General features: G+C 42.3%; 1 protein-coding gene across 2 annotated transcripts in view; it reads right to left on the reverse strand.

The window, feature by feature from the left end:
- Positions 1-12523, reverse strand: part of LOC133534915 (rootletin-like) — a 48932-nt gene extending 36409 nt beyond the window's left edge. Inside the window, exons 1-8 of one of the 2 annotated variants that reach the window (XM_061874234.1) lie at positions 12368-12523; positions 5964-6090; positions 5746-5891; positions 1537-1728; positions 1381-1464; positions 1219-1310; positions 994-1159; positions 816-922 (exon numbers count right to left, since the gene is read on the reverse strand). In XM_061874234.1, coding sequence (XP_061730218.1) covers positions 816-922; positions 994-1159; positions 1219-1310; positions 1381-1464; positions 1537-1728; positions 5746-5880 — 776 coding nt within the window. In that variant the 5' untranslated portion in view covers positions 5881-5891; positions 5964-6090; positions 12368-12523. Of the gene's footprint in view, positions 1-815; positions 923-993; positions 1160-1218; positions 1311-1380; positions 1465-1536; positions 1729-5745; positions 5892-5963; positions 6091-6311; positions 6487-12367 lie in introns of those variants that run through there. The other variant, XM_061874233.1, reaches the window with a different exon arrangement.

Consider the following 12523-nt stretch of genomic DNA (forward strand, 5'->3'; position numbering starts at 1 on the left):
TAGTCAGCCACCGATTGTGCAAGTTCTCCCACTTAAAATGATGACAGAGGTCTGTAATTTTCATCATAGGTACACTTCAACTGTGAGAGACAGAATGTGAAAAAAAATCCAGGAATTCACACTGTAGGAATTTTAAAGAATTTATTTGTAAATTATGGTTGAAAATAAGTATTTGGTCAACCATTCAAAGCTCACCCTGATGGAAGGAGGTTTTGGCTCAAAATCTCACGATACAAGGCCCCATTCATTCTTTCCTTAACACGGATCAATCGTCCTGTCCCCTTAGCAGAAAAACAGCCCCAAAGCATGATGATTCCACCCCCATGCTTCACAGTAGGTGTGGTGTTCTTGGGATGCAACTCAGTATTCTTCTTCCTCCAAACACGACGAGTTGAGTTTATACCAAAAAGTTCTATTTTGGTTTCATCTGACCACATGACATTCTCCCAATCCCCTGCTGTATCATTCATGTATCCATTTTGGTATAAACTCAACTTGTCGTGTTTGGAGGAAGAAGAATACTGAGTTGCATCCCAAGAACACCGATGAATGGTTGACCAAATACTTATTTTCAACCATAATTTACAAATAAATTCTTTAAAATTCCTCCAATGTGATTTCCTGGATTTGTTTTTACATTCTGTCTCTCACAATTGAAGTGTACCTATGATGAAAATTACAGACCTCTGTCATCATTCTAAGTGGGAGAACTTTGCCCCACTGTATCAACCCAACGATCTACCTCCAATTAGTCATTGATTAATTCACGAACAATGCATCCATCAGTACATCCATCAGTGCAAAGTTGAAAGTACCTCTCAGTGGCACTCTTCAGTTCACACACGTGCCTCCGGAAGCCGACCACTTGTCGCCACAGAGCAAGCAGGCGTCCGTGCTCGCTGCTGAAGTAGCTATGGAAAGACTGACAGAGGAAAACTTGAAATTTCTCTTGCTTATTTAACACCGCTAACACGCTTGCTAAGCATTCGCCACCTCTTCCTCTTTCCTCCAGTCAAACTCCTTCTGCTCCAGCTCTTCTCTGGCTTTGGTCCAGTCAACGGTGAGCCTGCGGATGTCCTGACTTAGCGCCTCGTTGGCCAAACCGGCCTGCTCCAGCTGCTCCCTCAGCATGGCGTTCACCGCAGACAAACTGCTGCTCCTGAAAACATAAAGAGGAATGAAATAAATGTCTGATGGGACTTTGAAGTCAACACCTACCTCTGTTGCTCTTCTTCCAGACGGATTAAAGCATCCTCCAGGTTGCTGCTGGATTCGTCTTGATGGCGACCATTTGATGCTTCACTGGAATCCTGATTGAGAAACATGACTACTTATACCTTCATCTCTAGTGAGAACTTTGTGTTTTTGGTAGTGGCTTACATTCAGCCCGGGTTTCTCAAACACTGACGACTTCTGCTGCAGCATCTGCTCCAGATCTCCGCTCCTCTTTTTGTACTGCAGCACCTAAAGAAGCAGCGAATTCCTTAGCGTTCAGCACCGAGACGACTGTGTAACTAAAAAAAAAAGTGTACAAACCTTCGCCTGCAGCTTCTGCACGAGCTGCGCCTGCCTCTGCTGGCCCTCCTGATAGGCGGTGAGCTTTCTCTTATAGGCTGCTTGCTCCTCATCCAGCCGCCTGCGGAGATCAATGTTCTGCTGAGCCAGGCTGCGAGACTCGGAGGAATCGTGGTCGCCGTCTCCCGAGTCGAAACATAGGGCCTTCTCCAACTGTATGTAGCGAGCAGGAAATCATTAAACATTTCAATTGGTGCACCTGCGCAATCCAATATGATCCAATAGGACCTCCACCAAGCACAACACGTAGTCAACCTCCTCTATATGCCTCCACTTTATGATTAGGATTAGGGATCAGCCATGAGTGAAATTGGCCGATACCAATCACATGTATTAACTGTCTTTTTTTTTTTTACTTTTGGTGAGTTCCAGTGACACTGTACAAATACAACACAACATCTAAATTTTTCCCTTATTCTCTTTTAATACATACACTTGTTTAATCAAACCAAAAGGGCTCCAAAGGGAATAGTACACAATAACTACACACCAAAAAAATACTATCTACTACTCATTTAAATCCTTTGGAAATTTGCCTTAAAAGTCCTCCTGTGTCCGTAGAATTGGTCGTTGAGCTTGTAAACCTTAAAGGGGAACTGCACTTTTTTGTGATTTTTTTGCCCATTGTTCACAATCATTATGAGAGACATGACAATTGATGTTTTTTTTTCATTCTTTTGAGTAAATAAACGCGATCGAAAGTCATCTTACAATTGAGCCTATGGGAGCTGCTCTATTTTGCCTGTAAAGCCCTTCAAATTACATCCAAATACCACCCTTGAGGTTTTATATACATGATATAAGTATTATGTAATGTAGTAACAGGCACATTTATAATAACATTTTATATTTACGTATTTTGATCATTTTAAGCATACGCGGCGGCGCATTCATTTTAAAAACGCATCACGACGTCTGAATACGTCCTCAGATATCTTCTGTCCAGGTGAGAGGCCTGATTAGTGATCTACAATGAACTTCCAGGGAGCAAGGAAGCTAAAAAAAACACTGTGGAAGTCTTGCGCTTCCGGGTTCTTCGGACCACCTATCGCGGACATGACAGTTGCGTTCATGGTTCTGAACAATGATTTATTTGTGTTTATGAGTCTCTTTCTGTGCTTTTCAGCATGTTCTTATACCAGTCTCGCTCTCGCTCCAACCAACTTTCCCCTCCTTCCCAGCGGCCACCTTTAACAGAGTGACGGGTGATTAGTTAAGCACGCCCAGGTGGGCCATCTATGCACCTGTCGCTGATCTCGAAGCTAGACCTGGCACATCCCGCTTCGCTGCAAGTCCGCAGGCCACACCCCCCCACATACACCTCGCCAGTCGATCATGTTGAAATTGTACAAAGGCTTGTAATCACAGCGTCGCCATAGTTTTCTGTGTTAGCACTTATATTAACAATATCACTAATACTTGGTTAATACTCAAATCACAAAATGTAAATGGAGTATTATTGGCGGTTATTGAATGGTAATTTATTCTAATTTTTTGGCTGAATAGGGAACCTCCCATTGACTTTGCTGTACACTGACTTTTAGTTACATGTATTTTGCAAGTGAGAATGCATTAACAGAAAAAATCCATCCGTCTTGTCTTCCATAATGATTGTGAACAATAGGCAAAATAAAAAAAAAAATGCAGTTCCCCTTTAACAAAAAAAAACTTTTTCTGTGAAAATACAAAATTTCTAATGTTATATTATCCTAGCTCTAGACTAATATTAATATTAATAATCTGTTTACTTTCTGCTTTAACGCAGACTCATCTCCACTTCTGAAACTTTACTAAGCACTTATTTATTGTGTTGTTTCAAGCTAGCTTAGCGATTATCACGCCTTCTTGTCTTCTCCTTTTTGTTCTTACTTGGTGTGTAACATGTTGAGCCTCTTCCTCAAGTGATAGTAATATTCGTAAGAAATGAAGCTTATTTGCTGCAGTAGAGATTTTTTTTTAATTACCTTAAGGGAGCGGCTCTACACAATACCTCTGTCAACCGAGGGACTTTTGTGACCAGCGTTAAAAAGGCATTTATTTGGCATTGGCCCATTACGTACTTATTCACAGAAATCGGCCAATACTAATCATATTAGGAACAGCCCTAAATAGGATATATGAGTTATTCATTAATTGTAATAAAGAACCTGTACAACAATTTAATGTGTTCTTCTATGGATTTCTATTAAAAAAATATTAATTTGAATATGGACCAGTGCCATTTTTGTGGCAAGCCCTCTGACATACATTACACCAGCTGCCTTTTCATCCTGATTGGGACCAAATGATAATGCTGGCACATACAACAACTCTTATAATCGAATGTGAAATTTTTGTGGACCAAAAACATACGTAGATAAGCAAACAAGACATATCCCTCACGCAGATCAAGTTTGATTGACATTTAATCAACAGTGTATTTTATTGCAGTAAAGTAGAATTTAGTCTTACTAGCATGTGTAAGGTGTACTTAAAGGCCTACTGAAACCCACTACTACCGACCACGCAGTCTGATAGTTTATATATCAATGATGAAATATTAACATTGCAACACATGCCAATACAGCCTTTTTAGTTTACTAAATTACAATTTTAAATTTGCCGCGGAGTTTCCTGTTGAAAACATTGCGGAATGATGTTGCGTATGATGACGCGTGTTTGACGTTATTGGTTGTCTCTTTTCATCGCGCAATTACACAGTATTCTGGACATCTGTGTTGCTGAATCTTTTGCAATTTATTCAATTAATAATGGAGAAGTCAAAGTAGAAAGATGGAGGTGGGAAACTTTAGCCTTTAGCCACACAAACACACCGTGTTTCCTTCTTTAAAATTCCCGGAGGTGAAGCTTTACTATGGATCAGAGCGGTCAAGCGAACATGGTTCTTGACCACTTGTCAACCAGCAAGTTTCAGTGAGAAAATTGTGGTAAAAAGTCGCCTTTTACTGGAGATCAGCGGAGCTTCTGTCCTGCTGCAGCTTTGTGACTTCTCTCAGAGACTGGCGTCAACACACCCGTGGACACACCCCTCTGACTATCAGGTACTATTTAACTCACTAAAACACTAGCAACACAATAGAAAGATGAGGATTCCCCAGAATTATCCTAGTAAATGTGTCTAAAAACATCTGAATCGCTCCCAATGCAAACGCTTTTTTTTTTTTTACTTTTTATTTATTTATTTATTTTTCTAGTCCTTCACTCTAAATTTCCTCACCCACGAATCTTTCATCCTCGCTCAAGTTAATGGGGAAATTGTCGCTTTCTCGGTCCAAATAGCTCCTGCTGCTGGAGGCTCACATTATAAACAATGTGACGATGTGAGGAGCCCTCACACCGGTGACGTCATCGTCTGCTACTTCCGGTAAAGGCAAGGCTTTTTTATTAGCGACCAAAAGTTGCGAACTTTATCGTCAATGTTCTCTACTAAATCCTTTCAGCAATTCAGCAAAAATATGGCAATATCGCAAAATGATCAGGTATGACACATAGAATGGACCTGCTGTCCCCGTTTAAATAAGAAAATCTCATTTCATCCATCCATCCATCCATTTTCTACCGCTTATTCCCTTTTGGGGTCGCGGGGGGCGCTGGCGCCTATCTCAGCTACAATCGGGCGGAAGGCGGAGTACACCCTGGACAAGTCGCCACCTCATCGCAGTGCCAACACAGATAGACAGACAACTTTCACACTCACATTCACACACTAGGGCCAATTTAGTGTTGCCAATCAACCTATCCCCAGGTGCATGTCTTTGGAAGTGGGAGGAAGCCGGAGTACCCGGAGGGAACCCACGCATTCACGGGGAGAACATGCAAACTCCACACAGAAAGATCCCGAGCCTGGATTTGAACCCAGGACTGCAGGACCTTCGTATTGTGAGGCAGACGCTCATTTCAGTAGACCTTTAATATCTCTAAAGATGCAGTGTGTTTGGACCGCTCCCTTTGGTGATGTTTAACTCCAAACTGGATGCCGTGGCCCTCCCACCAAGAGAGACCCATAGCTAAATGATTTGAAGCCCCTGTTTGCAGTTGCCTGGGGCAACAGACGCCATGGCAACGTTCCACTTCAGTTCATTCCAGGCCCCATCACCTGGGTGACCAGTAAATCTCAGACAAAGACCCCCAAAAAATACAAAATGTAACATTTAGCTTGGCTCGTCTCACCCTCTCGCTGATTGCGCTGTACTTGATGGCCAGCTCATCCCGGTCTGCTCTGCTGTGGGCCAACAGGTCTTCCAGCTTGGCCAGCTCTCCCTGCAGGATTCGGTTCTCCTCCTGGAGAGACATGAGCGAGGACATTGCCCCTGGAGCTGTAAAAGACAAGGACATTAAGCAAAAACATAAAAAATACGCTGTGTATTTAGGGTTTTCAACACACTGACAGCTTTCGTTAAGGTTCTTGGTTACGATCTCCCGAACTCTGGCCGGTAGACATGTAGGGGGCGCATCCGGCGAGGGTCCCCGCACGGTCAGCCTCTTCTCCTCGGACAAAACGCTCTCCTCCAGCCTCTGGTGAGGAAAATGTGAGACACTGAGATCAGGCAGCAGACACTGTGCCGTGCAGCTCGGGGCAACATAGAGACAACACAAAAGTGATGATCACAGGGAAACCCAATTAAACGGCAAATAAGCAGACAAATACACGTCTGTAGCGTGTTAGTCTCACTCACTCACACACACATATACACAATGCCATGGGGGGTGGAGGGGCGGTGTCAGGGGGCGCCCACCTGTATCACAGACTCCAGTTTGTTGCAGTCGCTTTCCTGGTGATCAGCAGTAGACATATTTCAACCGTCGACAAAATAAAAAACTTCAGAAGCCTATAATACAACAATGGTGTGGGAGGGAGCTGCAAAGTGTGCGTCCTTGCTCACCTCCTTCACAGATTGAGGGCAGCAGCAGGATTAGCAGGTTTAAAAAGAAAAGATACACAGCCCTCCTCCCGCCGCCTCCCCACTTCTACTCCACTCCCACTCTCCCACGCTCCCACCAGCCCACTAGACCAGAAGCTGAGCTAAATGCAGAAGCGACACGCTACCTTGAGGAGCGCAGACGACGCATGTTTTCATTTACATTTGCAAGTTTTCGCGTGAAAGTGGTGTTGTACTCAGGTGTGTCCAGTAGATGGCGTCTTAATGAAATACAGTGATTTTTTTATAGTTATAAATTAGGAGTGTAAGGTATACAAAAATTTCAGTTCGGTACGTACCTCGGTTTAGAGGTCACGGTTCGGTTCATTTTCGGTACAGTAGGAAAACAACAAAATATAAATTATTTGGGTTATTTATTTACCAAATTTGCATAATCTTCCACCAAAAATATTTTTGGGGCGGAATATTTCAATAATTCATAATAACACTGATTTTGATTCAATATTATGTTTTGAGCAATGACAGTTAAAAAAAAAAAAAAGCTTTGTTTTATCAGTCAACATTGCAACTTTTTCTGAACTACATTTAGCCTTTGAGCTTTTGCATTTCTCTTTTGTTATGTTTTTGTTTATTTTAATAGTATTTTTAGAATGTGCCGTAGGCCTTCAAAACATTAGCTGTGGGTCGCAAATGGCCTCCGGGGCACACTTTTGACACCGCTGCTAGAGATAATAAAAAATGTAATCTGATAAATCAATGGATAAAAAGCAGAGCCTGGAGACGCATGCGCATTTATCATAACTCTCTTGCTCTCTGCTCCTCCCTCACGAATGCTGCTGCGTGCACAATTTATTTTGTTTTAAACCCCTTCTTAACCCTGAATGTACGTTGTTAATACACGCAACCATAACTCAAAATGCCGGACATTTGAGGCATTTAAGAAACTCTGCCCAGACAGCCCTGTAAAAGAGGACATGTCCGGTGAAAAGAGGACGTATGGTCAGTCTATCCTAGCCCGGTTGTTGCTAGCATGCTAGCAAAAGAGGAAATGTCCGGTGCTAGCAGCGATCGGGCGAGGTTAGACTGACCATACCTCCTCTTTTCCCGGGCATGTCCTTTTTTGCGGGGCTGTCAGGCCAGAGTTTCTTAAATGCCTCAAATGTCCGGCATTTTGAGTACTGCTTACGCTACTTAATATGTTAATTTGTCCGTGTGGAAACCTGTTCGGTACACCTTTGCACCGAACCGAAACCCCCGTACCGAAACGGTTCAATACAAATACATGTACCATTACACCTCTATTATAAATATTTTGCTATATTTTAAATGTTGAAATTTTTGCATAACAACAATACATAAAAATTTAAATAAGCAACCACTGCCTAACCCACAATACTGCAATGTGTATACAGTAAATCGTGGATATTCAACTACATTTTTTGGGGGGGCCACAGAAAGAGTTCTTGCTGAAATCCCACGTAGATTTTGGATCTTACAGGGCAGAGAAGCAATACGGAAACATCAGCATATATGTCTATAATCTTGCTGATGGAAAGCCAAGCCTGATATTCCTAAAATGGCGGATTACCCACCTGCTGGACTGCGACTCCATGAGCCACCTTTCTACTCAATCAGAGTTGATTGTTTTGGACCTCTTCAAGTGAAAATTGGGCGCCGCACAGAGAAAAAATGGGGTATCATCTGTAAGTGCATGACAACTCACTCTGTACATTTGGAACTGCTGGAGAGTCTTGATACAGGCGCCTTCCTGTTATCCTTAAGAAGATTCATCCCCCGATGCGGAAAACCCTTTTAACTCCTCATGGACAATGGTACCAACTTTGTTGGTGGAGAACGTGAGTTACGTGAAGCAGTGAACTACAGTTGAGAGAGCAATTTGCAGAGCACCAGATTTAATTCCAATTCAATCCTCCAAGCGCACTGCATTTTGTGGGCACATGGTAGAGGGAGGTAAAATCCATTAAGACAGCAATCAGAGTAGTAATCAAAAGACTATACAGTCCCTGAACCAGTATAACTGACAACATTGATAATGGTCGAAGGCATAATAAATGCTAAACCGCTAAGTTATCTGTCTTCGGACGCCTCAGATCCAGACCCAATCACGCCCAATCTCCTTTATATGGGCCATCACGACTCATGTCTACATCCAGCAATTCACAATCCCTGTGGTCTTAGAAGAAGACATTGGAGGCACAACCAAGTCCTAGCAAATCGCTTCTGGTCGTCTTTCATCTAGCATTACCTGCCAGGGTTTCAAGAACGTAGAAAGTGGAGGAACGATGGTAAGACCCTCTTGGCTGGTCAAGTTGTCCTAATAGTGGATCTTCAACTCCCCTGAGGATCGTGGTTTCTTGGACAGATTACTCAAAACACATCTCGGAGCAGATGGACGGGTCCGGATGGCCAGAGTTCAAGTGACGAATCGCACTTACCTTCGCCCAGTCGCCCGACTGATCATGCTTCCACCTATTGATGATGAGGAAACTACCCCATAGACTTTCTTCTAGTTTCAACTGCCGTACGGACAGTTGGGGCAGCTGTGTACGAAAGCCTATAGTGTGCAGTTACTGAGTTCTGTAATGTTCCTGTGACTTTAATTTGGTAATTCAATCTGTGATGTAATTTCTCCCTTCGAACACATCTTTGTCAGAATAGCCCGTTTGCAATCAATGGTGGCAGCCAGCTTTGTGTGTGTTGACAACTAAACATCACACACACACACACACACACACACACACACACACACACACACACACACACACACACACACACACACACACACACACACACACACAAACTTGCCCACAAGTGCCATCCACTTTCGAACAATAAATATGGTTAAAGGATTTTCTGGCCGGAATCTGTCCATCGTGTCCCAACTCTTAAGGAACCACTATCCCTCCCTTAAAACAGCACTTTAGAGTTCTTAAGAATCTGCTGCAAAAATGTGAGCTTTACACAAGTTTTTGAAATGAAGTCGAGATCCATGAGTTGAATAACCCAAATGATGAAAAAGAGAGGACCGAAAATGGAAACTTGAAGAACACCACTACTAAAACTAAAGAAGTTCAACAAATGACTACTGACGACATATGAAGAAGACTAAATACAGCAACACCTTAGTTACATAAATCACATTACTAAAAACCTGTATAACTTCCAAAAAGGAAGTTATATTTGCACTGTTATACAATTTAATAAATCAGAAACTGATGACATAGTGCTGTATTTTACTTCTTTATCACTTTTTTTCAACCAAAAATGCTTTGCTCTGATTAGGGGGTACTTGAATTAAAAAAAATTTCACAGGGGGTACATTACTGAAAAAAGGTTGAGAACCACTGTTGTAGAGGACGTTAAAGGCAGTGCAGTCACGGCAGCCCTTATTAATGTCAGCCGGGTGAAAATTGGGAAAAATTTGGACCGGTAGATTGTCGGGAGGTGCACTGAAATTCAAGAGTCTCCCGGAAAAATCGTGAGGATTGGCAAGTATGTTGCTATGGCGGGAAAGCCATTCATTGAAGGGGAATTCATTAAAAAGTGCATGTTAGATTTTTTAAGAAATATTTTCTTGCGGCCCAGCCTCACCCAGTTTCTGCATCCAGTGGCCCCCAGGTAAATTGAGTTTGAAACCCCTGAACTAGAATAGAAAACATGTCTTCAGTTATTTCACCTGTTTTTGTTAAGTGCATAACTCCATATGTATTCATTCATAGTTTTGATGCCTTCAGTGAAAATCTACAATGTAAATAGCCATGAAAATAAAGAAAATGCATTTAATGAGAAGGTGAGTCCAAACTTTTGGCCTCTACTGTATATCTTGAGGTCATCATCGCTATTTTTTTTTTCCAGACACAGTCGAAAATAAACTCCATAAACATTATATGGATTCATTTGATCACAACAACTGCACACTCTGATCGAATCAGACTCTAAAAAAAAGATGGTTTTATCAGCATTTATGTCACTGCATGTTGCACGACCATGTTATTATGCGCATGCCACGATCAGATGAAAATACTTTTCCTTTTTTTGCTTCCTCATGGCCAGAAGCGGACTTAAAAGGGAACTTCCCTTTTTTGGATTTTTGCGTTTTATTCACAACCTCTATGTAAGACAAGACATGCTTTTTTATGAATTCTAAGTCGTTACACAAGGCAAGTGGCTAAAAATGCAGCTAATTGGAGAACTCTATTGCGCCCGTAAGGCCCTCTAAAAGAAACATCTACAGTGTTGACATCCTGAGCCGGTGAGCTGCTGCTTCGCCTCTGAGCCTGTGATTGTTAATTCTGGATTAGAAATCAGGCTTTTCAACTGGACAGTATAAGGTTGTGGGCACAAAGAATTTATCAACTTTAACTTTCTAAAAGTAGTTTGATGGCTATCAGAGTACCATTCCAGTCTGGTAACATCGCAAACTTTTTTATTTGTGCAATATCAATAGGGTATATAGCTATTGAATGGTACCCTTATGGGTATCCTCTGATGGCTACTGCACTGTATGTGGACTTTGATAAAAACTGCTGCACTTAATAAAATAAAATACTGTAACTTGACCGCTCACTGATTTGTAATTCACATACCCTCTATGTATTGTATTTGTATTTTAAAGTGTTTATCATTGTGTATTTTTTATATTGTTGTGTATTTTCAATCTTTTTTAATTTTATTGTGGATGTTAGATGCACCGGCAGCACGGTGGGTTAGGGGTTAGTGCATGTGCCTCACAATGTGGAGGTCCTGAGTAGTCCTGAGTTCAATCTCGGGCTAGGGATCTTTCTGTGTGGAGTTTGCATGTTCTCCCCGTGACTGCGTGGATTCCCTCCAGGTACTCCAGCTTCCTCCCACCTCCAAAGACATGCACCTGGGGATAGGTTGATTGGCAACACTAAATTGGTCCTAGTGTGTGAATGTGAGTGTGAATGTTGTCTGTCTATCTGTGTTGGCCCTGTGTGTTCCGCCCGACTGTAGCTTAGATAGGCGCCAGCGCCCCCCGCGACCCCAAAAAAGGGAATAAGCGGTAGAAAATGGATGGATGGATGTTGTCTGTCTTTCTGTGTTGGACCTGTGATGAGATGGCGGCTTGGACCGGGGGTTAGACCGCCTTCCGCCCAAATGCAGGTGAAATAGGCTGCAGCACCCCCCGTAACCCCAAAAAAGGACAAGCGGTGGGAAATGGATGGATGGAAGTTAGATGCGCCATAAAATGACTACAGCTGGAAATTGGCATGGTGCTAAATCTGGTGCACCCATCTTTTTAGTGTAACTGCACATTGTCCTTCAAATCAAAAAAGAAAAAAAAAAGAAAAGAAAACTTAGACCAGGGGATGGGGAGAAAGACAGGAAAAAACACACTTTTATTTAAATTTCCTTATTTAAATGGGAAGATGTAAACATCCCATCAGTGGGCATCCCCGTGAGAGCAGACATTGTACAGGGAGTGATTTGTTTTATGTTTGTATATTTTGTTGAGCACGCAACTTCTAAAACTTATAACTCACCCTCCTTATATTCAGGCTCAAAAATATATGGTTCTGGTACACGTTTAAAAGTTTAATCATCATATGAGAAAATACATAGTTATTGCTGAACATTTCCCTGCCTGTTGCTCCACACACATCCACAGTTTAAAAACACACTACTTTTCCAACAAAAGTCCTTTTTGCATAACAAGATACCCTGTGTGTTTAAACAGATTACTTCAAATACATAGAATAATCAACCAAAAAAGGTTACATAAAAGTCGTGTAGCATCAACCCAAGCTAAAGCGATGGTGAATAAATAAATAAAAAGATGACAGCTAACAAAACCATCGTGGAAGCTCAGGCTCGTCATACTTGCTAATGCGCATGTGCGCGCGGTGTAGCTAAGCATCATTGTTACTCACCGCCGGAGATTTGCCGTCCTTTAACGCCTTTTTAGCCGCGCTTCTATGGTCGCAAGTCGCGCCCAGCTAGCGTCGTGACAGATTAGCCTCCGCAGCATCGCCTGCTTCCGAAATTACCCCCACGCTTTTTCTTCCGGGGTGGGACTTCAGCACAAA

This window comes from Nerophis ophidion, linkage group LG16 (assembly GCF_033978795.1).
Source record: "Nerophis ophidion isolate RoL-2023_Sa linkage group LG16, RoL_Noph_v1.0, whole genome shotgun sequence".
Classification (NCBI taxonomy): Eukaryota; Metazoa; Chordata; class Actinopteri; order Syngnathiformes; family Syngnathidae; genus Nerophis; species Nerophis ophidion.